The sequence below is a fragment of the Pimephales promelas genome, chromosome 25, assembly GCF_988280905.1.
Source record: "Pimephales promelas chromosome 25, fPimPro1.hap1.1, whole genome shotgun sequence".
Lineage (NCBI taxonomy): Eukaryota > Metazoa > Chordata > Actinopteri > Cypriniformes > Leuciscidae > Pimephales > Pimephales promelas.
Genome location: NC_142793.1, coordinates 13,644,381 through 13,672,027, shown reverse-complemented (window position 1 = coordinate 13,672,027; position 27,647 = coordinate 13,644,381). Strand labels below are relative to the sequence as shown.

General features: G+C 37.2%; 1 protein-coding gene across 3 annotated transcripts in view; it reads left to right on the top strand.

Annotated features, from left to right (window-relative positions):
* The window catches only part of lrrc4ca (leucine rich repeat containing 4C, genome duplicate a), a 227,361-nt gene extending 221,851 nt beyond the window's left edge, over positions 1-5,510 (top strand). For all 3 annotated transcript variants that reach the window (XM_039656998.2, XM_039656997.2, XM_039656999.2), the window contains one exon: positions 683-5,510. In XM_039656998.2, coding sequence (XP_039512932.2) covers positions 737-2,680 — 1,944 coding nt within the window. In that variant the 5' untranslated portion in view covers positions 683-736 and the 3' untranslated portion in view covers positions 2,681-5,510. The remainder of the gene's footprint in view (positions 1-682) is intronic.
* The last annotated feature ends 22,137 nt before the right edge of the window (positions 5,511-27,647 follow it).

Genomic DNA, 27,647 nt, shown 5'->3' with positions numbered 1-27,647 from the left:
AAATAAAGTGACACAGACAGACAAGGCAGTTCATATCTCCCTGACTGTGGAGAGGAAGAAACATATAAAGCAGACCCAATATTGCGGTTCAGCTTTATGTGACTTAGATTGAAAGTGGTGTGTGTGTGCAAAGACATGAACTCACAGACACCACACGCACTCAAAAAATGTGAACAAAGAAAAAAAAAATGAAATGGATATGAAACACTCTTGAAGGTCACCTGTGATGCATGTGTGTGTGAAAAATATTTTGTCTGTGATTAACTTCCACTGGGTTAAAGGGACTTGTGTGGCTATTGTATTCATTGCAAGAGTGCAGCGACTGGCTGTTCCTCTGTACGTTTGTCTGTGCTTGTGTGTTCATGTGACAAAGAATGTTCTCAAGATTGCTATGCTATTTATTTTTTCCCTAGTTTTTCCAATTTACTTATTTATTAGACAATTAAGCCCTTATAGTGGAGATTTGCTCCTTGCAAATTGATTGCAGCACAGCTTTTATGGCAGTGTTTTTAGCTAATTTAGTGAATCGGGCACCAAAGAGTATGAGCAAATAAGCATTTGACATTGTCATAAGAGTATTATGACATTCTAGTATGTTTTATCTATCTGTATTAGCATTGATTTGTGTCAGTCAGTTAGTATTCCAAACCTTACATGGTTCTTTCTCTTTTTTTTTTTGCAGTTTGGCCTAATATAACCCTTCCCAAAGAGTGGAGAACCTGTCAGCGAATTATGAATGATAAACAAGATGACCTCCTCCCTGATGCAGCAGACGATGAGAGGTCCTAGGTGGAACCGGGCCCTGTCCGACCCATTGTTCGTGCTGTCACTGGCCCTGCAGCTTCTGGTGGTGGCTGGCCTAGTGCGAGCGCAGACCTGCCCCTCCGTCTGCTCTTGTAGCAACCAGTTCAGCAAGGTCATCTGTACACGACGCTCCCTTCGAGATGTACCTGATGGTATTTCCACCAACACAAGGTACCTGAACCTTCAGGAGAACCTCATCCAGGTGATTAGGGTTGACAGCTTCAAGCATTTGAGGCACCTGGAGATCCTGCAGCTCAGCAAAAACCACATCCGCACCATTGAAATCGGAGCTTTCAACGGGCTGGCCAACCTCAACACTCTGGAACTCTTCGATAATCGTTTGACCACAATCCCCAATGGGGCTTTCGAGTACCTGTCCAAACTTAAGGAGCTTTGGTTGAGGAATAACCCTATCGAGAGTATACCCTCGTATGCCTTCAACCGCGTACCATCGCTGCGAAGGCTGGACTTGGGCGAGCTGAAAAGGCTCACTTATATTTCAGAAGGTGCCTTTGAAGGCCTCAGCAACCTGCGGTACCTGAACCTGGGCATGTGCAACTTGAAGGAGATCCCCAACCTTATTCCTCTAGTTCGTTTGGATGAGTTGGAGATGTCAGGAAACCAGCTCTCTGTGATTAGGCCAGGGTCTTTCAAAGGCCTTGTCCACTTACAGAAACTGTGGATGATGCATGCACAGATCCAGACTATCGAGAGAAATGCCTTTGATGATCTTCAGTCCCTTGTGGAGCTCAATTTGGCCCACAATAACCTTACCCTCCTGCCTCATGACCTCTTCACCCCACTACACCACGTGGAGAGGGTACATTTGCACCACAACCCCTGGAACTGCAACTGTGACATCCTCTGGCTCAGTTGGTGGCTAAAGGAAATGGTGCCGGCCAATACCAGTTGCTGTGCCCGCTGTGCGTCACCTACCAGCCACAAAGGGCGCTACATCGGCGAACTTGACCAGAACTATTTCCACTGTTATGCACCGGTGATCGTGGAGCCCCCGGCGGACCTGAACGTGACTGAGGGAATGGCAGCAGAACTGAAATGTCGAGCGAATTCTTTGACCTCGGTCAGCTGGATCACGCCCAATGGGTCCATCATGACGCACGGGGCATACAAGATACGCATTTCCGTGCTCAACGACGGGACGTTAAACTTTACCAATGTCACGATGCAGGACACTGGAACATACACTTGTATGGTGAGCAACTCCGCAGGCAACACAACAGCCTCCGCTACTCTTAATGTGTCTTCGACAGAGAACAGCAGCTTCAGTTACTTCACTACAGTTACCGTCGAGACCACAGAATCGTCACATGATGAGGGCCACCCAACAGTACAGCAGAAAGGCGCCCCAACTCCTTCTTCTGGAATTTGGGAGACTTTACCACCTTCCTTCACCACCACCACCACCACAGCACGGACGCCACTGTCCACCAAGGCCACCGATAAGACCTACACCATCCCTGTCACGGCCCTGATCGACGGTTCCCTCAACACCTTGGATGAGGTCATGAAGACCACGAAGATCATCATCGGTTGCTTTGTGGCCATAACGCTGATGGCGGCCGTCATGCTGATCATCTTTTATAAAATGCGCAAACAGCATCACCAGCAAAACCACAACGCACCGACACGAAGCATTGAGATTATCAATGTAGATGAGGATTGCGTGACGGGTGGACCTACCATGGAGGGCCACCTCTCCCTTCCCCCACTGGAGCATGAGCACCTGAATCATTACACTGCTTACAAGACTGTGTACAATCACGCCTCCACCATCAATTCTATACACAGCTCCGCCCACGAACCTTTGCTAATTCGGGCCAGCTCAAAAGACAATGTACAAGAAACCCAGATCTGAACTGCTTTTCATAATGGGGATTAAACGAAGAAAAAAAAAGACCTCTAAAACTCTTAAGGAACAGTATGTGACATATCGATTTTGAAGATTGTCGAAACAAAGACAGTAGACTGATGCAAGACGTATAAGAAGGATGTTGACAGGTACAAAAGGACTTTGGGAGTTGAGTGTACGTCAACCGTTTCAAAAGTGTCTTTACATAACAGAAGTTATTTATTTAAGGAAAATAACTATTGTGGTTTAATCGAGAAAAGATGTAATCAGCAATTATTTTTCCAGCAATTATTTCTCCATGTTTTTGAATGTTATTTTAAGAGTTGTTGGTTTACTAATTTGCTTTTAAACTCTGTTCTAAATGTAAGTACCCAATTCAAAGTCATTTGCAGTTGAATCTGAAACCTTTCCATCTGTCTGAAACTTTAAGATTCACATTTAGTGTCAATACTTTTAAAATATTAGGTTATAGATTGTCATATTAGAAAACGTTCCACCCTATTACTGTTTAAAATGATCTTGTTAATTGTTTTTTTGACTCCCCTTAATTAACGACATTTAACTAAATCACATTATTCAGTTACTCTTGCTGAAAAACAGGCTTTTTAAACCAGATTAAGCAGGTTTGCTGGTCATAGTTGGTATCTCAGCCTGGTCAGGCTCATCTGTTTGGCTGGTTTTAGAATGGTTTTGGGCACTTTTTACATTGTAGACGAGCTTAAACCAGCTAATTTTTCAGCAGGGATGACTGCTACAAATTATACGCAGATGTATACCTGGCCTAAAATTTAGAACAAATAGCCCTGGAAACATGTCCCCATTTAAAACCGGGCCAAATGTCAGGAACACATATCTATTTGATGCATGCAGGGCAATTAATTTCAAATTGTTTCTGTGCTCAGACCAGAAGATTTATGGATTAAGTTAGCATTCGGGGTCTACCCACTTGCTCTTAAATGCATTTTAAGGTATCTCCTGCTTAAAATAAGTTTCACGTTATTAAACTGTTTTCTCCATCTTCTTTATCATGGTAAACAACATTGTGAGTTCCTGTGGCAGTTCACCCTTGATACCCTACTAAAGTTTCCCAATACTCATACATAGATTCAGCACACTCATTCTATGCCAAATGCTACATGGGCAGGAGGCCGAAGACTGTAGGCCTTTATTCAAAGGTTGACCGAGTAGAAATGTGGCGAAAGTATGGAAAACGTACTGATGTAGCACCATTTCCATTTCAATCCATTTTTTATTGGTGCTGTCCATGGATACAGTTGAATGAATTCATTCTGGGATAATCTAAAAGCCAGACATAGAACCCTAAACAAGAGGGCAAAGTCAGTGGCGCTCAAATCTAAGGCTTCCAAAGGTGCCACAGGTTTGTCTTTATAGATTCAGTAAACCGACTGTGTTATTTTTTCCTTCCATATTCTATCTATCGCTGTCAATCTTTGTATAGGCAGTTATGCAATTCTTTTTAAACATGTTCAATCACTTTTATTTAATTTTTTTCGTCACAGACCGAGAATTATACATTCATATTTGGCTTTAGACCTACTCTAGCCTTTGGCTGCAGAGGTGGATGACTTGAGATTATGCATTAATTTATGAAAACCAGAATGGCCTAAGATGGTCACTATAGAAACCAATGACCTTGGACAGGGTGGGTGGGGGGCGGTGAGTAGACATTGGTTTGACACTGTAAATGCATTCAGAGTCAAACTGGAGAGCGAGGCGGGGTGATGGAACCAAAGTGGACTCATTTGAAGTGCATCATTTAATCTATAAAGCAATCTTGAGGGCTATAGGTAATTTGAAGTAAACCAATAAACCTGTGACATTTTATTCAGATTCGTAGTGTTTCGTTTTGGCCATTCATAATTAATGCAAATCGCACAGGAAGATTTTTCTCTTGCTTTTCTGTTCTTAATATAGATGCTGAATGATACCATGTGACATTTGGTGTACATTTTAGTATCATATTTTGTTCACATACCAGATGCACTCTGATTTGAAAATATCTAATGCAATTATTCTTGTCAGCTTTGCTATTTCAGTTTCATTCCAAAAAAGTTTTTGAGAGTACCTCCTGCCCATTAGAAGCATAGGCCATCTGGTACATGTCCTCATCAAGATATCCAAGCGTGCAAAAAAAAAAGACTGTTCTTCGTCTGAATATGCTGCTTTTTCAAATCTCAAATCACTTTGTTTTTCTGATTTTATTTTGTGTTGTCACTGAAATTGGGGTCAATCCGTTCATTACAGTGAAATAAGATCCTTATTGTCTATGAAGTTTAGCACAAAAGTAAACCAAGTCATTGAGTTGAGTGTTGCTTTCAGTTGCATTTTTATTTGATTGGTTTCAGGATTTGGATCATTGTCTTAAATTGCCAATTTTTGGAAAACTTTTTTTTTTTTCCCGTATGTTTGTTATGTCCCATCATGTGAACACATCTGTGTTTTGGGTTTCGGTTAAGGAGGGAACGAGATGCTTTTCTCTCCGTTCCACGTAACTTCTTTCTTTTCGTCTCTGAGAGGGAATGCTGTTCTAGTGGTAGATTTCTATAAAAATACATTTTGAAAATAAAAACAAAAAAAAAAACAAAACAAAAACTTTTTAAATTTTAATTTTACATGTGCCAACCTGTTCTAAAAGATTTAACAACAAAAAAAAGAGAGCGAGATATGCTGTAAAAGACGACTGGATTGATTTTCATGTAAACATTATTTCATGACCTTTAAAAAAAAGAAAAAAAAGATGGAGTTCGATTATAGAAATCAGAGTTTGTAGTTCATACACAAGATAAGGTTACAAATAAACTATCATTGTCTTTTCTCTGTTGTCTCCTTCCTTTTTTAACACAAGGTGTCTTGTTTTAAAATGACATGTAAATTTTAACCAATAATATTGATGACTGTAACACTGTATTTTAAATGACATCCTTCAGGTTTAAACTTTGGGAAAACATATTTGGGTGCTTATCAAAACAACATTAGCCTGCTGTGTGTGGATGATTGATTCAGTATGTAGTGTGTGAAAGGCTCCACCTGTTGTTTCGAGTTATTAAACAGAATTAGAAATGAGTGAATAGAGAAAAGGCACACAAAATGTTCTTAGTGTTGTTTTCCAGTGCTAGAGAGAGAGACGAAGCTCTACTTGTTTTACTTGCGCTTGACTGTTTTTAATGAATGTAATTGAAATATTTAAGCGAAGAGAAGGAACATCTGTTTGAAATTTTGTCAAAGACATTTCTGTGCTTTTTTTTTGTGTTTTTCAGTTTTGATATTTAATTTAGCAGTATTTTTATTATAAATGTATCAATGTTTACCAACAATTTATCACTAGACACAAAATTTTGCATTTAATCACAGTTGCATTTAATCATTTAGCATAGGCCTATGCTTCAAAGCGGCTTACAGATTATGAAAAACAAGCAATTTTGCACTCAACAACAATGTTCAAATAGCAAATTTGGGGAATAAACTAGTGTGTAAGAAGAGAGTAAAAGAATCTAATGGTAAATCTAATTTATATTTAAATTTCATTTGCTGGATGTATTTTGAAGACGTTTCTTGATGCTTGTTTCCTGCTTCACTTATGGTAATTTCCCTTGTTGATGTCATAGCCTTGATGAACTGTCCTGTGGCCGTTTAAAGGTACGTTTACACAACGATGTACTAAAAACAGAAACGGTTTTACTACGTGTTTTTTTGCGTACAGAAGACAACATTGTCAAAAACACTCCCTGATCTAAAAACTAAGAACTTCCGCTGAACTAAGATTAATTCTGAGATTAAGTTTGCTCTTGGAACATTGACCCACAGGAGTTTTTTTCTGGAATACTGCCAACCCATTTTTAGTTGTTAGCAGGCCCCGTCCACACTACTGCATTTTCGTCAACACATTCTCATCCCAAGACATCATCTAACTGACGCTTTTGGCCATACGTCAACATCCAACATTTTAGGGCACCCTTTAACGTCAGTTAGATGACGCTATCCTAGGGCGTCATCTAACTGACTCTTTATCTTTGGCGTCAGTTAGATAACGCGGGTAGGTTTAGGTCTGGGGTATAGTTAGGGTTAGATAGCGTCATCTTACTGATTTTAAAGGGTGCCCTAAAACGTCAGATGTTGACGTAAGGTCAAAAGCGTCAGTTAGATGACGTCTTGGGAGGAGAACGGGCTGTTTTCGTTTAAAAACGAAGAATCAAAACGAATATGATCTCTTTCCACACCTGCGTTTTATCTGAGTATTAGAATTGATCTCCGTCTACATTAAAACGACTGAAAATGTGAATCATGCGACCATTCACCAACACTGGGCATGCACGTACCGGTGTAAACAGGAAACGGGTCATGTGATGGGTGGCTGAAGAATCAGGAAAGGACAAGTCATGACTGATGACACCCAATTATAGAGCCGAACGCGAGCCTCTGCGTCATCGTTTCTAAACTCGTCCGTTTTGTTCAAGCGGCAACATTCTAATCTGAAAAATAAAGCCTACCCGGAAGTGCGAAAAACTGCAATACATCTAAAATCCATTAGGTCCCAAAAGGGAGCAAATGTCCATAGGCCATGTTAAAATGTCCGTTTTCACAGCATAAATGCTTATGTTTACAGTTCGGTCCCATGGACTTTTATTGTATTTTTCGATAGGGTCGAGTGCCTGACAACTGTGAGGGGGGTGAATTTTTCTCTAACTCGTTAGTTTAGATCGTATTTAGAGATATAAAATGTATGACAAATTAGGGCGGTTAACTTTGATTGACAGCTGATAACGGGTTAAGCCAAGTGGAATTTGACGTCTCTGCCATGATCTGACACAACATACCACCTCTGTATCCTTTCTGAACATTTGTATTTTAAATTTCCCAAGATTTTCCATGATGGAGCCACCCATACCCCCAATAAACAGCCTCAAAAACTGTTCTTCAGAAAGTCTATGGGTGACGTCACAGACGCTTTGTCCATATTTTTACATTCTATGGTTTTGTTCCGTCTTCACTAAAACGCCCTCCGGGATACAGCATTTCTAAACTTCTCCGTTTTAGGTCTTCGTTTTTTCCGTTTTAGTCTGGACGGGTGGTGCAAACGTAGCAAAAGGTCTCCGTTTTTAAACGAAAACGCAGTAGTGTGGACGGGGCCTTAGGCCCTGTTTACAGGAGAACACTCGCGGGTGAAAACGTAAAAATATTTTATCGGATGTGCCTTTCGTTTACACGGCGACGGTGTTTTGCTTAAAACACAAAAAAGTGAAACCCCCCTTCAGAATGGAAATCTTAAAAACGCTCCACAACCGCGCTCCCATGTACAGGGTAAAAACGCAGAAGTATGCTTGACAGTGAAGGTTTTACGCAGGCGCATGGACTTGGTGTTGTTGTGTGGCAGTGCTTCACATCGCCACCTAGCTGCCTGGAGTGCATACTACATTGAATTTCACACACTTTTGTGTCACTGTATGCACACGGATTTCCCACCCAAAACTCTCGTCTAAACGCATAATAAAAAGTGATAAAGCAACACCACGTTTGCGTTTTTCTCTTCAGAATTGTTTCCGTGTAAACATAGCCTTAGTCTGTTGCTACATTTAGAAAAGTATATAAGCAAGGACACCAATGTTAATATTTAATTCATGAATATAATATGTTTGTGTTCCACAGAAGAAGGAATGTCATTCAGGTTTGAAACTTCATGAAGGTGAGTAAATGACAGTTCATTTCTTCAAGGAAAAAGATGTTTTAGAGAATGTCTTGCTTAATCCCTATTCCCCGGGTTGTTGTTCAGCTCAAAGGTTTATTGACTAGCAAAGGATTGACACGTTTGAGCATTCACATCTTTGCATTTCATTAACAATGTCGAGCAGCGGCAGAGAGCAAAACCATCCCTGCGAAGACAACAGGCGCGTTCACACAGAGCCGCACAATTCACTCGGCAGCAATTATCAGAGCGTTTTTGTTTTGATTAAAATTCGCTGTGTGCCCTTTGTAGTCCTGCGTACTTTGCATGTTATTGTTTTCTGAACACATCCCTCGAGTTTCTGTCTCTCTTGCTTGGTATTAGTCCTGTCTGTGAACTTCTGCACTGCATCCTCTCTTTCATCTCCCCATTGTGCCCTGAACACAACTGTTAAAAAAAAAAAAGGAAAGAGGAAAACGATTGTCCCCGGATACCTCTTGTAGAAAATGTCTGTTTGTATTTGTATTTGGTTTAACAGGCTTCAGGGAACAAATGCATCACAGTAATGAGAGGAAACCCGTGGACTGTGGCTCATGGTTAGGTATTTGGGGTGAGGAAAGGAGACACGTCCAGACAAAAGTATTCTGCCCCAGTGTATATATTTGACCTGTTTCCTAATCACCAGCAGCCCGAAGGAACATCCCCAGATTTTGATGGCTCATAAAGACTAGACAGGGCTTATTTGCTCCCTAATGGACTGGACACATGGAGCACAGGTTGTGTCGACTAAATAATGGGGCCTGATTTTTGATCTTGATATATTTTACATGTCAAATAACAGCCCATTCTCACCCCCAAGGCGTCACTTAACTGACGCCTTGGGAAGCATTTGGACATGCTTCAATATCTGACGCTTTAGGCGCCCTTTAGCGTCAGTTAGATGACGCCCTAGGATCGCGTGTACCCTACCCCCACCCCACACCTAAACCTAACCGCGTCCTCTAACTGACGCTTTCCTTTAGCGTCAGGTAGATGACGCCGTAGGATCGCGTCATGTAAGTGACGCTAAAGGGCGCCTAAAACGTCAAATATTGAAGCATGGTCAAAGGTGACGCCTTGGGTGACGCCTTGGGGTTGCAGATAAAAATATGTATTTTAATTTAAAAAAAATATTTATATATGTGTGTGTGTGTTTTGGGGTCTGGTAAACCCTACATTATGGGGACAAAATGTCTGTCAAAAATGTCTCCCCATAAAACATGAAAACGTGTGTGTGTGTGTGCGCGCGTTACATTTTTAAAAAGTTTTATTTTTAAATATTGAGTATGCATTATTATTGTTGTTAAAAAAAGTTAACATTTGTTTGATGCCTTTGCAAATGTAAAAATGGCTATTTCTAAATGAAAGTGAACAATATATCGTGCAGCAAACTGATTAAAGGAGTATTTCACTTAAAAAAAACAGGACAGGAGAACAGGAGAGTCACGAATGTGCATCACAGAAGAGAGCAAGGTGGGCATTTGTGCTTATAAAACTTAAACTTTTTTATTTATTTTTTAAATGAGCGATCGTTTTGGTAGATAAGACCCTTATTCATCGTCTGGTGTCGTTTCAAGCCCTTTGAAGCTGCACTAAAACTCTCATTTGGACCTTGAACCGTTTGCACCCAATGAAGTCCATTATATGAAGAAAAATCCTGGAATGTTTTCATCAAAAAACTTCATTTCTTTTCGACTGAAGAAAGAATGACACGGACATCTTGGATGACATGAGGGTGAGTAAATTATCAGCAAAAAAAATTTTTTTTTCAAGTGAGCTACTCCTTTAAGGGTCCTAGATTAGGCAATTTATACACGCGCTATTTGCTGTGGGCAGGTCAATCCCTGCCCATAAGATAACCGGCATAATCCTGTTTTCATATTTACATTAATGATTTGTGTTATAATTACATGAGCTTCCTCTCCTCTGTCACATACGTTAATCACTGCTCTCGTTTAATCAGATCTATTAATCAAGCGAGCAATTAAAAGCAATGTGCTGCTCCCTACGGTAAAACAAATGTTACACTCCACTTTTTTTTCAACATACATGCTTTTGCTTTGTTTTCTGTTCGGTTTGTTGTTTTTTTCAAAATTCTGGACATCCAATTAACTTCCAACTAAATATTTGTAAATGAGTGCGGCACAGAAAGGCGTTTGCAGGAGTTCTTGCAGGAATCCTTTCTCCTTTCATTAAGAGATGGGTAATTAGTTTATTCCAGACTGAGCGTGAGATGTGAGAATAATTAGTTCCATCTAATCATGTGGAAAAGCGCTGGAATGGATCCATGGCTCTGATCCGTCAGCAAACATTCGACAGGCAAACAGAGTGATGAACGAGGGATGAATGGATGTAATTGGTCGATTTAGATCGTCACCAAATCTGTGATCGGCAACACAGGCACTACAGAGCCACTATCAGGTTAAAATTCCATAGAAAGTTTCAAGAATACAGAATATGTTTTAGGTTCCGTAATATTTAAAACTTTTTCCCACTCTAGTCTTAGAGGGATAGTTCAACCAAAAATGAAAATTCTGTCAGTATTTACTCATCCTCATGTTGTTTCAACCCTAAGGCTTCCGTTCATCTTCGGAACATAAATTAAGATATTTTTGATGAAATCTGAGAGCTGGATAACTCCTCCATACTAGTCCATAGGCTTCTATGTTATTGAAACTTGCCGGCCCAGAAAAGTTAGTAAAAACATAGTTAAAATACTCCAAGTGACTACAGTGTCTCCTTACGTTTATCAAGCGACAAGAATACGTTTTGTGCGAAAAAAAAAAAAAAAAAACTTAAATAACGACTTTATTCAACTATTCATTTCCTTTTGTGTGGGCCTCTGAGTGAGTGTAACAGTGCAGCGTTACACGTCATACGTAGGCTCACTGTTGGCTGACGCTGGTCATGTGTGATGCACGTGATGTACAGGCCCACATGGAAATTAATAATTAAACTGCATGGTACGGTACGGCTCGGCACGGCTCACTTGTGGCGCTTTTCCACGGCATGGTACGGTACGGTTCAGTTTGGTAGGGCACGCTTTGGCGCTTTTCCACTGCATGGTACGGTACAGCGCGGCTCGGTACGGCTCACTTGTGATGCTTTTCCACTGCATGGTACGGTATGGCTCGCTTTAAATGGTACCACCTCTGTTGAGGTTGTATACTAAACCAATACTAAAATGTGACGTACACACACTGCAGATCACTGATTGGTCAGACAGAATCGTCACTACCAGTCATTGTTTTTGCAAGGCATCAAACCAACCGGCTAGATTTAAATAGCTAGTAACAGCCACCGCTGTGGCACGTGTTTTAAAATTACTTGCTTGACTAGCTTGAAGAAAAAAAGAAAGAAAACTTACAAAAAATAAATAGCTGAATCGTGGTCAGTGGACTGTGCAGACGTTCCTCTCGTTGGTTGCCAAGGAGCGGATAAACTATAACGGTCAGACTAATCCCACCCACTTTGAGCAGTGGAAAAGCAAACCGAGCTCAAGCGAACCGAGCCGTGCCGAGTCGTACCGCGCAGTGGAAAAGTGAACCATTTTAAAATAGTTTGGCCAGAGATAGTTACTAAACATACTACTATTATTAGGGCAACTCGGAAGAATACACCATGGTCAAATGAGGAGCTAGTGCAGACTTTCCTATGTTTGGGTGCCGAAGAGAGGATCCAGCGAGAGCTTGATAGGGCAACGAGGAACGAAAGGCATCGCTATGACAACTGGGTACTATTTGTGTTGGTACTGTCTGCAATGGAAAACGGAGCGAAAAGCGAGCAGAGTCGAGCTGGTACTGGTAATGGAAAAGCGCCATAAGAGAAAAGTCAACAGCGTTCTTGCACGTCTTTAAAAAAAAAGTATTGTATCGGAAAGAATTTTTGCTTTCTTCTTTGTTGTTTCATATGAGAAGGTAAGGGTGCAGCATGACCAAGAATGTGCTTTTTATTAGTCTATTCAAAGTCATTTCTTCATTTTTAACCTTTTTATTGCCATCATGCCAGCATCTTGTACTTGCAAAGTGAAGAAAATGGGTTTGTTTCCCAGAGGCAATGTGCAACAGAGGGTTAAATATGAACAATGAATGCAATTTCTAACAAACCTCTTTAATGAAACACCAGTAGGAAAGTCTGCCTTTTTATGCTTCTTTTGAAGCTCTCCAGACAACTTAGTGTCAACTTATGAATCCGGTTAATACTAGTAATTAGGTGACTGGGAAAATACAAAGCGGTTTTCATAAATGTCCTTTTTATGAGACAAAACCAATGCTTTGAGCATGTTTAATGACTTCTACAGTAAATAGTCTATTGCCTTCATACACTGTGACGAATTCCCCAAAGCGTTCACTTTGAGAATGTCACATGGTCGTAAATTTTTGGTTCCACTTCATATCCTGCTTCAATGTAGTTGACTATTTGTAATAATGGCAGTAACAGAAGCAATTTGTGAGCACAGATGTGTGAATGTTTGGGGAAAACTGTGCCAAGAAAGAAATAAAGGGTATATGAGGTATTACAACGATAAATAAATGTATGGATGGGTATTCCTCCGCTGTTCACTGTAGTGAAACCGTCATGGCATATTTAAGCTGTGAATGTAAGACAACATCATCCAGATTCATTTTCTGAAGGGATGCTTGGTTTTAGATTAGAAATTTCCAGCAAAACAGAAACACACATATTTGTTTAATCCAGTTTGTGTGCTGCTCGATTCCATCCAGGAGCCGAGTAGATCAAGAGGAAATTCGAGGGCACAAGAGAGAGCTTACACAAACCATCTGCGGCCATCTGCTCTCTGGTGAAACCTGACATAGCAACAGACCTCTAGTGGAGTGCAAACGTCAGTTACATTTGCCAGCGCGCATGTGATCTGAATATCAGCGAATATACACTATAATTAAATTAGAGTAAGAACTTCTGTGCATAGCTCTGAGGAACATCTTGCACTTTTTGTGACTTCTGGGGCCTGGAGACAAATGATCATGGAGACATGATGAAGAAAAAAAAAGCAAAAACAACATTTGTCACTTTAATTTACAAGATGGAATAATCATATAATGGTAAAAGAGGCTTTGTTTGAGATCTGAAGACAGATCTTCACATGCAGCTCGCAGTCATTTAGGTTTATATAATGTTCTCACATCAAAACCAATAATTATTTTCTTTAATTTTAAACTTGTACATACCACTTTATGAGGTTGTAAAATTTAAAACTATAGTCCAAAGTATATAAAAAAAATGAGTCCCCCTTTACATTTTAAAATATCTATATCCATCCATCTGTCTTTCTGTCAAATATGAAAATGACTTTGGACCCTTCTCATGTGTTTTATCCACTTCCATGTGGTCAACATTTTCGTACCCCAAGGTTTAGATACAACCTATAGAAAATGTATTGTGTTCCTTTGGCTACAAGGTTGTTCAACTCTGGTGCAAAGGACACAACTGTGTGATTGTTATGGTATTGATGTATCTTGTTATGCAGCTTTACACCAAATTTCCCATTAAGGGACAAAGTATAAGTAAGTATTAATCAGAATAGACTCATCTAAAGGATTGTTAGGAACATCATGCATAGGAACATCATACTAAAACTGTGTTTGACCTCCTTTCGCCTTCAGAACTGCCTTAATTCTACGTGGCATTGATTCAACAAGGTACTGAAAGCATTCTTTAGAAATGTTGGCCCATATTGATAGGATAGCATCTTGCAGTTAATGGAGATTTGTGGGATGCACATCCAGGGAACGAAGCTCCCATTCCACCACATCCCAAAGATGCTCTATTGGGTTGAGATCTGGTGACTGTGAGGGCCATTTTAGTACAGTGAACTCATTGTCATGTTCAAGAAACCAATTTGAAATGATTCGAGCTTTGTGACATGGTGCATTATCCTGCTGGAAGTAGCCATCAGAGGATGGGGACATGGTGGCCATAAAGGGATGGGCTCGGATCCCCCACACCATTACACCACCACCACCAGCCTGCACAGTGGTAACAAGGCATGATGGATCCATGTTCTCATTCTGTTTACGCCAAATTCTGACTCTACCATCTGAATGTCTCAACAGAAATCACCTTTCTTCCTCATTCTGACATTCAGTTTGGAGTTCAGGAGATTGTCTTGACCAGGACCACACTCCTAAATGCATTTAAGCAACTGCCATGTGATTGGTTGATTAGATAATTGCATTAATTTGAAACTGAACAGGTGTTCCTAATAATCCTTTAGGTGAGTGCATATGAATTATATATGATATTATAAACTTAAAAATGCAATATCAATTCAATAGAATTTGATTAATTAGCATATTATGTAATTAATTCAATATGTTTTTGTTGAGTGACCACTCATAATAATAATTATAATTATGTCATGTATTTTTTCCCTATAACTGCTTTTGTATGTCATGACAGAAGAAAAGACATATGGATATGGAATGACTAGATCATGAGCAATAATTCACAGTTTCAGATGAAGTGTTCTTCAAGCCTCCTCTCAAGGTGAGTGTTTGAGTAGCATCAGTGTGTCTGGGGCGGGGAGTGTAGGGGCCTCTTGTTAGGGGTCCCGCTGTTAGCAACACAAGAGCGTTTAGTCATTGTAGACATGCAGACAGCCGTGGTTGGGCACAAGGACCCTGTTGCTAGATTAATATCCCTCGCAAGATCGAGCGGAGATGCCGGGAAGAAGAGCTGACTCAACTACATCAACCCTGGAGCTGGATTTAGGGCCATATTGATATATCAGAAACGTTAAAACTGCAATGAATTTTAAAAGACTGTACGTATCGATTTCTGCAGGCCCATATGAGCCGCTTTCACCAGATAGCTGTTGTGTTGCAATATTTTTTTGGCCGTATCTATGTATTGCGTAAATCTCGTGACAGCTTTAGCTTTGCGCATGATTAGGATGTCAAGAGAGGTAACGTCTCGCCTCGCCTCCTCTTTACTGGACGACTGGAAAACTGCAACAGATTATTTGTGAATGGATTAATGAATGAACTCAGTTATGGTGATAATATTCCACTTGAACAGCCTACCTGAGTCAGGCTACATGCATTTTTTTATATGTCATGTACATAAATTGTCCCAACGTACAATGCAATAAAAAAAAAGCTTCCATAAAAATTAATGTTGGCTATTTCACAAGCAAATATTTGCAGAACAACTGTAAATTTGTTATCACCTGATGAACTGAATCACAAAAATTAAATCACTGAAAACTGCATTCAGTATGAAAGTATCGTTTAGGATTATTCAATTCACTGAAATGAATTAGACCAATGCAACATTAGAGAGAGAGAGAAGACCGTTTAAGAGAACCAATTATTTCTAAAGCATAATTTGTTCAGTGCTAAAAGATATAGAGATATTTGTCTTGGTGGGCGAGTTTTATTACCTTTCTTTACACATTACAAACTATGATGCAGCTCGTTATTAAGTTTTATATGTTATGTGTTGATAATATCAGCTTTTTATTAAATAATAGAAAAAATTTAATCTAATTTAAGAGCCCCGCAAAAAAAAAAAGTATAGGCCCACATTTAGATGCATCACAACAGCATCTTCACAAAAACATGAACTCTAAATCTGTATTTGCATTTTCTCTACTTGAGCACTTTCAGCATTTGTTTGAACCTCATGGGGGAAGCAGAGCAATTGTTTTAGGATCATTCATCCCAAAGTTCAGTAGCGATTCAGTTCAGGTCTACGTGCATGAATGTGAACCCTCTTCAGAAACCACACTTTCATTTTTTTTTTATTTTTTTTTTTAGGCCTACTCTGTAAAAAATGATATTTTTGCTGAAGTAAATACTACTGAAAAAAAACAAAAACAAAAAACAATGCAATTTACATGAAAAAGTTAGTTCAGGCAAGAATTTAAAAAACTAAATTAAAATTCCATATCAGAACTTAATTGAAGCGAGTAGAAATGAAAGTGTAAATAATCAACTCAATAAAATTACTCAACTTTTCTGATACTGGGGTTCCCATCATGCACTGGACCTTGAATAATTAATGAGGTTCATTATTCACTGGTTTCCGGCTGTATTTACACTGTTTTATCATTGATTTTTGTTGTCAGTATTAGTAACTTGCCATTTTGTGACATTTCGAGTACATTTTTTGCTCAAAATGACACATTCAAATGCAAAACGACCCATCAAATGTTACCGCCATTGTGTATTGTCTACCAAGTATTGAGGTCTTTGGTCTTATTACATGATGTAATAAAATTTCTTAGATGATCTAAGTAAAGCACATACTACAAATGACTAATAAAATTCAATATTATTGTTTTAGCGAAATATAATGCAAAGGCAAAGGAAATTTCAACTAAATCGACATTAAATCAACCTTTTACTAGCCAAGTAAAATTATTTATGTTCTGTAAAGTTTACTTAATTCCATATTCCAAGTAAATTTAACTTAAAGATGTCTAATTAAAGCTACTGATAAATGTGTTTAGGTTTTTACTTGGCAAATCTTTGTAAATTTACTATCATTTTCTGAGTGAAAAAAGTTCCCCAGCTTTTTTCAAGTAAATCCCTACTCCCAATTTTTTTTTTTTTTTTTCAGTGTTGTCCACTTGTTTCCAGTTTGGCATCCGTTTTCTATATGTTTTTCAATTTCAGATACAGGGTTAGTTTGCTGATAAATTAAATTTATTGTTACACATTTTACATATGAGGAGGGTGTTTACACTTAACACACTTTGAAAAAAACGTGATCTGCGGACCTTGGAGTAACAATGTCCTACAGTAATGATGTTGTGGATGTTGCCAAGTATATACTCCTTTATCTGAGCTCATAGTGGCCCTGTTTCCCCTGCCTATCAATCTGAAATTCTTTTGTTAGGAAAATTGCATTTCCTCTAATTCAATTCCGTCAAGCGTTTTTAGGCCAAAGGCATACATTCACTTCTTTAATTCGATGGCGTAAGTGGAAAGGTTAGAGCTAAAGTGGAAATAGTAAAAACACTCAAAACCACTGCATGATGACGAACAGAAATGGCTTTGGAGTAAACAAATGTGGTGTGACATTCACTTTTGTGATTTAACATTCAATCTTTCAGCTATAAATAATAAACAAACTACTTGAGTTGCCAATTATCAAAGGATAATGATCAGCGAATAATTTATTATATTACGGATCCCCTAAAGAGACATGGAGAAGGAAAATAAAATGAGATGGAGGAAAGATTATTTTGTCAATGCTGTTGCGTTCCCCCGAAAATGTTTGCGTTCCCTCGGAAAATCATTTGCGTTCCACCGAGAAACTTTGTTTTTTTTGTTGTTTTTTTTCCAAGGTTTTGCGAACGCAAAGTTTCTCGAGGGAACGCATAACATTTGTTGGGGAAACCAAAAGTATTGGCATTATTTTTCCTCCCATCTCATTATTTTTTTCATGCACCACCATATTACTTTGGGGTCTCGGTAGAATATAGACCACTTTTGACAATAACTTTTAAAATGTAGTAGGGGAAAAATGTTGGTTTGCATGAAAAACCTGTATTTTTATGATGGACTTTATATTTTTTGATTACAAATCTGGAAAAAGTTGCAATGCAACCTTCATATAACAAACAGTAAAATGTGATGAATAATCAAAAAGGCCATTTGAAATGGCCATTAATATGTACATTTTAGGTGGTAATACATGCATTTAGGTGCTAATGTGTACATTTTAAGTGTTAATATGTACATTTCAGGAGCTAATATGTCCATTTTATGACCTAATATGTACATTTTAGGTGCTTATATGTACATTTTAGGAGCTAAAATGTACATTTTAAGTGTTAATATGTACATTTCAGGAGCTAACGTGTCCATTTTAGGTCCTAATATGTAAATTGTAGGTGCTAATATGTGCATTTTAGGGGCTAATATGTACATTTTAGGTGCTAATATGTACATTTCAGGTGTTAATATGTACATTTTAGGAGCTAATGTGTCCATTTTAGGTCTTAATATGTACATTTTAGGTGCTAATATGTGCACTTTAGGGGCTAATATGTACATTTCAGGTGCTAATATGTGCATTTTAGGTGCTAATATGTACATTTTAGGTGTTAATATGTACATTTTAGGTGCTAATACGTGCATTTGTGCTAATGTGTACATTTTAAGTGTTAATATGTACATTTCAGGAGCTAATATGTCCATTTTATGTCCAAATATGTACATTTTAGGTGCTAATATGTACATTTTAGGAGCTAAAATGTACATTTTAAGTGTTAATATGTACATTTCAGGAGCTAATGTGTCCATTTTAGGTCCTAATATGTATTTTAGGTGCTAATATGTGCATTTTATGGGCTAATATGTACATTTTAGGTGCTAATATGTACATTTTAGGTGTTAATATGTACATTTTAGGTGCTAATACGTGCATTCAGGTGCTAATGTGTACATTTTAAGTGTTAATATGTACATTTCAGGAGCTAATATGTCCATTTTATGTCCTAATATGTACATTTTAGGTGCTAATATGTACATTTTAGGAGCTAAAATGAACATTTTAAGTGTTAATATGTACATTTCAGGAGCTAATGTGTCCATTTTAGGTCCTAATATGTACATTTTAGGTGCTAATATGTGCATTTTAGGGGCTAATATGTACATTTTAGGTGCTAATATGTACATTTTAGGTGTTAATATGTACATTTCAGGTGTTAATATGTACATTTTAGGTGGTAATACATGCATTTAGGTGCTAACGTGTACATTTTAAGTGTTAATATGTACATTTCAGGAGCTAATATGTCCATTTTATGTCCTAATATGTACATTTTAGGAGCCAAAATGTACATTTTAGGTGTTAATATGTACATTTCAGGAGCTAATGTGTCAATTTTAGGTCCTAATATGTACATTTTAGGTGCTAATATGTACCACTAAGGTACCAATATGCAGGCTTTGGGTACAAAAGTGTACCTTTTTGAAAAGGTACAGCCCCAGTGACAGCTTTTGTACCTTTTTTTTTTTCTGAGAGTGTATATTTATTCTTGTATATACTGTTGTAAATAATTCGCTGTCATAGGTCAATCGTTGGTTTTAAGTGTTGAAGCTGGAGACTTCCTTCCCTTGACCTCTAAGTTCCTCACACTATTTCACATCCACTCGATAATTAAGCTTAATCAATATTAGAAAAGGGAAAAACAGAAAGTGTGCCATTATATTATACACCATCAGCGAGATGGAGAATGGCGCTTAATCATCTCTGGCTGCATCTGTTTCAGATAACGCCACACGTATCGATCTGTGTCTGGTGTCCACTCCGGAGCCGTGCAAAATTAATCAGACTCAAAATCAATGCAAAACAAGCCTGAATGGTGAGTAATGATAAATGGAACAGTCTTTGAAAGCATCGTGAAGAACTCATGAACCATCAAAAATGAACAACTAAATATCACACCATAGTCTCTACAGCTGATGTGATCATTGAGCAATTAAACTCAATCAATAACTCTATCGGGCAAACAGGAAGTGAACATCATCGCGGAACGTCTGACAAAAGGAATCGTGACTAATAATTTTCAAGATTCATTTGACCTCATCCAACACCATGTTTATCGATTTGTCAACACAATGTTCTGTACAGCACGCAAAGATATTTCTCTCTGCTTATACATAATGCACAACTTCCATATAGCTTATCAATAGTCCCATTTGTTCAATTCTCCTCTGTTAATTAGCTGAGAGCTGCAAATTGCTAAAAGCAAAATTGCATACTCTCTTGAGTAGGCCATTACGACCACTAAAAAGTACATTTTATAGGCCTATAAGTATGAGTGTCTAGTTTGAATGTAATCCAAACATAGCCTATTTTTAAAAATGCATAATTATAGTTATATTAGTATTTCACAACAATATTAGTAGGCTTATTCATGCAAACTTTTTGGAGTAGCCCATTTGTCAACTTACAAAGTCAGTTTATTTTAGGAGCCAAATATCCCATAGTAGCCTATTTTGTTTAGTGTTGAGGCTTGCATTTGCACTTAGGGTTGAGATTTGAACAAACCCCTAACACTAGCGTTAAACTTTGACATGTAACCCGTCCCACACAATGTTTATGCTACAGACATGATGGTCTAGGAGAGACGTGCTATTACTTCCAGCGATTTCTGCTTGGCGGATGATAAAATGGAAGGAAGAAAAAAATCCCGCAGATTAACAGTGAAGGAGGAACTCGAGTCAAAATATCAAAGATTCTTGGGGGTGGACTCTTTTGACTTGGGCCAGTATTCATCCATCCAGAACACCCCAGCAACCGTATGGCTGTGCTCCGCCAACCACCCACAGCACCTTAGCAGCATGCCAGCACCACTCACTTTTTCTTCTGTAAAACTTTCTTAGTCGCCATGGAGTGTAAGAACACCTTTTTCTCAGCACATAAGGCCTACATAATATTATACATAATTGACATTTGGCTTTCTATAATGCGTGCATTTGCCGAAATATTTTAAAGCATTATTCGGTTCAATCAATGCATCTAAACCAACTGAAATAATATACTCTGTACACGTTCAAAAATGTTGTTATGGAGTATTTATTAATGGAATTTATAAACCTTATTGTAAAGTGTACTCTATTCAACATTCACTGATGTGTTACTAACATTTGTAGAATCCTTATTAACATGACTTTTCATTAATAAATGCTTCATTAATGTAATTTATAAAGTGTACATGAAGTTATATGTTACTAACATTTGTTTTCCACTGTAGAATTATGTTTGCCAACAAATAAATGCCTTATAAATATGAAAGAGTGTTGATAAGGTACACAACAGTATTTTTACATTTAGGGTAACATAGTGAGCTAGAAATGTTCATACTTAGTGTGTCAACTGCTACGTAAACTAAAGTAAATATTAGGGCTGGGTATTGACACAAATTTCACAATTCGATTCGATTTCGATTCACAAGCTTGCAATTCGATTCGATTTTGATTCCGATTCGATTCAATGTTATTTATTTTGGATATCAGTTACAATAAATGGCAAATTTTCCTCAAGGAAACCAACCAAACTATGGGAGTCTAGTTGTAGACTACTAGGCTTCATTAGCCTAATATGAAGGTAATAATGAACTGTTTTGTAGCTATGCAAACACTAAAATTACACTATTTATTTTTATAATAAGAAGATTATATGAAATATAAACATTTAAATGGCGGCTGTCATAAAAACTTGCCAGATTTATTCAAATATGCATTACATATTGAAGAACATTAAGATTATAATGCATATAATATGGTGTATATATTTAGCAAAATGCTCCTCTCTAGAGTTATTTTTTCTAGCTGACTAACGAGTTTATGTGGGTTTTCTGAGGTAAATATGACGATACATGACATTGATTACAAGCTGTTTAACTGACGTCTTTCCACGGTTGAAACGCTGATTGAGCGAATCAATGTGACATGATACGGACTTCGATAAGTTGTACTCTATCTTTTAACACACTTTCAGATGCTCATTCATGTTTATTTCGCGCTGTGACTGGTATTATTAAGAGAGATTCTTCTCTTGAGCTGCGCCAGAGCGATCTCACGCCACAGCGCCAAAACGCTATTTATGTTTTTGAATTTCTAAAGAAAATGGACGTAATTTGAAATTTGAGACTTTGTTTCATATCAATAGTAACAAAGGACAAAGATTATTGCGATTTTTTGGATGCGCGCAGCCGCGATACAATGTTCCATTCATTCAAATGAAACAGGATGACTAATCGATTCTTGAGATTTAAGAATCGATATCGGTTCGTAAAAATGAGAATCGATTAATATCGAGAAATCGATATTTATTACCCAGTCCTAGTAAATATGTACAGTAAGTTAACCTTACAAAACAGTAAAGCTATTTACAGGCATTATTCATGGTTAGTTCATGTTAACTAATGGAAGCTTATTGTAAAGTGTTACTGAAATGTTTATGAGGTAATCATTTTTTTCCATCACAATGAAATGACAATAGTTCATGAACCATCTACGGTTTTCATAGGAAACTGTTAAATGTCATCGTCCACTTGATATGATATCCACACTATCAATTCTAACAGGGCAGAGAAATCCCATCAGAAAAGCCATCTGGACAGAACAGAGCCCTCCCTTTCCCCACAGCGCCTTGTGAAAAACACTCAGCTGGTATTGGATTAAGGAAAGCAGCCAAACCGTCAATGAACAAACCCCAGCACCTCTTGAAAGGATTACATCTATTGACATTTTGACATTTGTATACACAAATTATATCCACGTTTTGGAGAATTGAGATGTCAGTCTGGCTGCCAAAAAGAGGAGCGTTTTAGATTTGACGGACAGGAGAAAAGTTTCCTCCAGTGACATAATACATTGGGAATTTAACTGAATGTCGAGTCAAAATGATGCGTAAAAATATGCCTCCTTCACAAGTTTGTTTGTTTAAGTTTTCCATGCCTTATTCTGCCTCAATTTTATTACTTATCCCACATGTTATCACAGGATTTTTATATAAAGTTTGTATCGTTTATTTGTTTGTTTTAAAAAAAGGAAAGAAAGAAAAAAAGAGAAAGTATTAGGCAAGACAAAAAATAAATTGTCTTTTTTACAAATGCAATCTTAAAACAGGCCGCAAAATATTACAAATTTGTAACAAAGTTATTTATTTATTTTAAGTTTGTCATGCCTAATACTGTATCATGTAGTTATTTCTTTCTTTGTTTGAATGAATAAATAAATAATAAAGAAACTAGATTAGTATGAAAATGTATCAACAAATTACCCATGCCAACACTAATAAAAATGACTTTGTGGTCAAGTAAATACTAAAGAAAACAACTGTAAAAACTGTTACATGAAAAAGTTAGTTCAGGCAAGATTTTTTTTAAAAAAATAAGTAAATTCTATAGTAGTACTCAATTCAATCGTGTAGAAATGAAAGCGTCAATATAAACTATATAAAATTATAAAATTAAGTAAAATTACTCAACTTTTCTGAAACGGGTGTTCCCATCATGCACTGGGCCATGAATAATTAATGAGGTTTATTTTTTTCACTATTTTCCATATGTTACACTTTTTTTATCATTGCTTTTGTTAGGGTTAGTAATTTGCCATTTTGTGACATTTGAAGTTCATTTTCTACTTAAAATGACACATTCAAACACAAAAACGGTCTATCAAATGTTACCATCATTGTGTATTGTCTACCAAGTCGTGAGGTATGCGTTCACAAACAACTTCTAAAATGAAGATGTGATGAGACACAATGCAAGTATAGATTACTTAAACATTTCTGAGTAAATCATATACTTAACAAGTGTGGTCTAATTTAATATTATATTGTTTGAGTGAAAATGTTGAACAAAAGAAAAATTCAATTAAATAGAACAGATATTACTTAACCTTTAATTAGCTAAATAAAAATGACTTAATGTCTTATGTTACTTTCACTTAACTTAGTTAAGTATAGTTTACTTAATTATACGTGTGAAATTTACTCAATAAATATCAGTGCAAAAAATTGCCTCGAAAAAATTGAGTAAATTTTACTCTTCATTTTTTACAGTGTAGATATTACTTAACCTTTAATTAGTTAAATAAAAAATGCTTAATTTCTTATGTTACTTTCACTTAGCTAAGTATAGATTACTTAATTCTGTGTGAAATTTACTCAAAAAAATATCAGTGCAAAAAAAAAATTAAGTCAATTTTACTCTTTATTTTTTACAGTGTAATCCCATATCTCTTTATTATTCTATAAAGTGTGCTGCATGTGCTTTTGATTATTTCCCATTTTAATAAATAAATAGGATTAAGCATAGATATAAAGAAATCTGTCTCTTTCACAAGTTTAATCTCAAAACACATCCCAAAATATGTCATTTAATATTGCCATGCTTAATATTGTATGCAGAGATGGACAAAGTGCACAACTTACTTGAATGAAAGTACCGTTACAGGTAAAAGTTGTAAAAACTGAATTTTACTTTAAAGGTAAGTTCACCCAAAAATGAAAATTCTGTCAGTAATTCCTCACCCTCATGTTGTTCCAACTACGAAAGATTTTCGTTCATTTTTGGAACAAAAATTAAGATATTTCTCATGAAATCTGAGAGCTGGATCACTTTCTTAAGGGATCGAAACTGGCCGGCCCAAAAGTTATGAAAGACATTGTTAAAATAGTTCGAGTGACTACAGTGGCTCAACCATAAGTTTATCAAGTGACGATCAAAAAACAAACGACTCTTCAACTATTCATTTCCTTCATTGTGAGCCGTGGCGAGAGATTTCACGTAGTGATATTGCGCAAAGATTCTGTGTGACACGTCACACGTAGACTCACTATTGGCCGACGCTGGTCATGTGTGTGATGCGTGTAACGTACAACACAGAAGCTTTGCGCAGTTTCACCACGTGAAATCTCAAGTATATACATCAACAGGTTTAATCTCCATCATTATTATTGTACAAATTCTGCTGTTTGTCCTTTCATAATTTCCCATCATGCCTTGTTTACTTTGTGCTTCTCCTCTCTAGATTGTTTTGGACTGGGCCACAGCTGCCTTCACAGCTGAAAAGATTGTCCCAGCTGCAAAAACTGTTACGATTCCATGTGGTGCAATATGTTTGATTCATCCCAAGAAAGCGGACACGTTATTTACTAATTCGTTGTCCAGTTCAGCATATTTAGGTGAGACACCATATGTGAAATTTTGGAGGTGAGCAAGCATGTAGCTTTATCCTCTGTTTCCCCCAAAGGAGTTGCATTATTTATTCACACAGCTCAAAACTCTGGGCCTGGGGTCATATCATAATGTTTTCCATATGTTCACTATTGACAATGACACATACAGTATAAGGAATCAACAGCTTTATCCATCTGAAATATTTAAGGAGTCTGTTAAATCATTGATATGTATGCATATGCTGTGTTGTGAAAAGCTATTCGTTCTACTGACATTTCTAACTGCATACTTCAGGTACTATCTCGCCTGTAAACATTTCACACTACGGTGTGCATAAGATAAACAGCGTATGCAAAGTGATATAAGGATAGATATTGTTCGCCTCTTGAGAGATGAATACATGCGACAGCACACACCATCCATATATTTGAAAATTGTCGCACAGTGCAGTCAATGTAACAGTTTTACTGTAAAAGAGAGACTGGGGCTAGTTGTCACAAGCACTGAAAACAAATTGGTGTAGGTTTACTTAGCAGTAAGTCTATTTTCTTGTCAAATATACCCCAATAATTTAATGTTTATAATTTTATTTAGTTTAACAATTTATTAATTGTTAATTAACTTTTCAGTTTTTGTTCTTTCGTAAAAATTGTTTCATGTCTGATTTATTGATTAAACTTATAGCCGAAAATATTTTAAATACATTCATAACAGTTACAAAAAGATGTTGAATTATTTTGACTTTAGATAGCATTTTAAATAAATAAAAAGGTATTCTCAAATCAGTGTCAATATGGAATTGCCATTGTGACAACTTATCCTGTTATATTCAAAAGGTCAGCATCAGTGTATTTATAAGAGTCAGCTTAGAGAAATGACAGACTGTACGTGAACCTAAATAGTTTGCATGGCATTTATAAAAAGATGCCAGCACAGAGTACAACCTCTTATTTCATCACTTTAGCCAAGTTTCTGCAGTAAGATCCTAAGCGGCCTATCCAACACTATCTCACGACCAATTCGTACGAATTCGACGCATGATTAAAAAGTGTCTAATTCGTCTAATTTGTCTAAACCCACGTGACGGTTAGGTTTAGGGGCGGGGTAAGGGGTAGGTCATTCGTACGAATTCATACGAATTAGCCAATTCGTAAAATATGTACGATTTAGCAAAATCGTATTAATTCGTACGAGTGAGGTCGTATGAATTGTTACGAATTAGCCACTTTTTAATTATTCGTCGAATTCGTACGACTTGGTCGTGAGATCGGGTTGGCCTATCCTACCCCATAAGTCATTGCGCGGGTGACGACAGCATTTTTATTTTATTAAAAAGGGCGGCCAAGAGTTCGGTGGTGGACGGCAAATTCACATTTAAATGTAAAAGTAATATGTTTTCATTTACTCAAATAGCCAGATAAACCTGCGTTAAAGCAACAAGTTTTTTTTTTTTTTCTTATTCATTTTAACTCATTCGTCACCAATGCCTGCTTCATTTGTCATGTGGGAACGCGAAAACGACATTATAGCCTACATTATTTCTTTATTATTCATTATTTCATTATTTTATGCAACTTTAAATGTGTACATAAAAGAGAATTCATGGCTCTGGATATTTGTTTAGTTTTGTAAGGGTCTCTGAGTGTTTGCAAGGTTGATACATTTAAACTATATACTTTTGTGTAGTTTAATGTAAAATGCGTAGTGTTGCTGTCCTGTGAGGGAAAAAGTAGGCTACTTCACATTTGTACGTTCAACTACAACTGCGTCCCATATCAAAGAGCGCACCTGAAGCGCTCTGACCGGTCTAGCCTGCGGAGGATTGTTGTTCTTGTCGCCTAGCAACTGTGACTGACAGCTGCCGACGACGAGCGGGAGTAGTTTGCACTGGACTTTTTATATCCATCTGGTTTAAAATATTCAAATAGGATTGACAGCCCGTCTAAATATATTCATCATGGTCCATTTCTGAAGACAATAAAAAGAATACCCTACAAAAATCGTGGTAATCAAGGTACGATTAACGTTTGGATATAGGCTAAATACTGTATGTGCCTGTTTTTTAAATATTATTATTATTTGGGCTATTTCATTACATTATTTATGTAAGTTAACACCCAATATTTCAACAGTTTAGAGTGTAATCTGGCTATTCAGGACGCAGCCTCTAGCTACGCAATAGACCAGCTCTGGCCAACTCTTATTTGTATTTATATATATATATATATATATGTACCAGACTGTTTAAACACACTTGACAGTCCGTATTTTGTCTTGTCAGCCCTCATAGAAATAAATAAATAAATAAAAGTAAGGGATAATGTATAGTGAGACGGTTGTTATAGCGAATACAACCCGTGGACTCTAACTTTCGAAGCAGAGGGGTCTTGACTCAGCCTGAAGGGGTTGTATTTGCTGTAACAACCGCCTCACTATACATTTCCCCACTTATAACATGGTTACCTACCAAAAAAATCAATAATTTGACAAAAAATAGATTTAAAAAGGAGTAAATTCATTTAAAAACGATTATATTACCGGAGTGAACAACTCGATCTAGCTGTTAAAACACAATGGTTAAA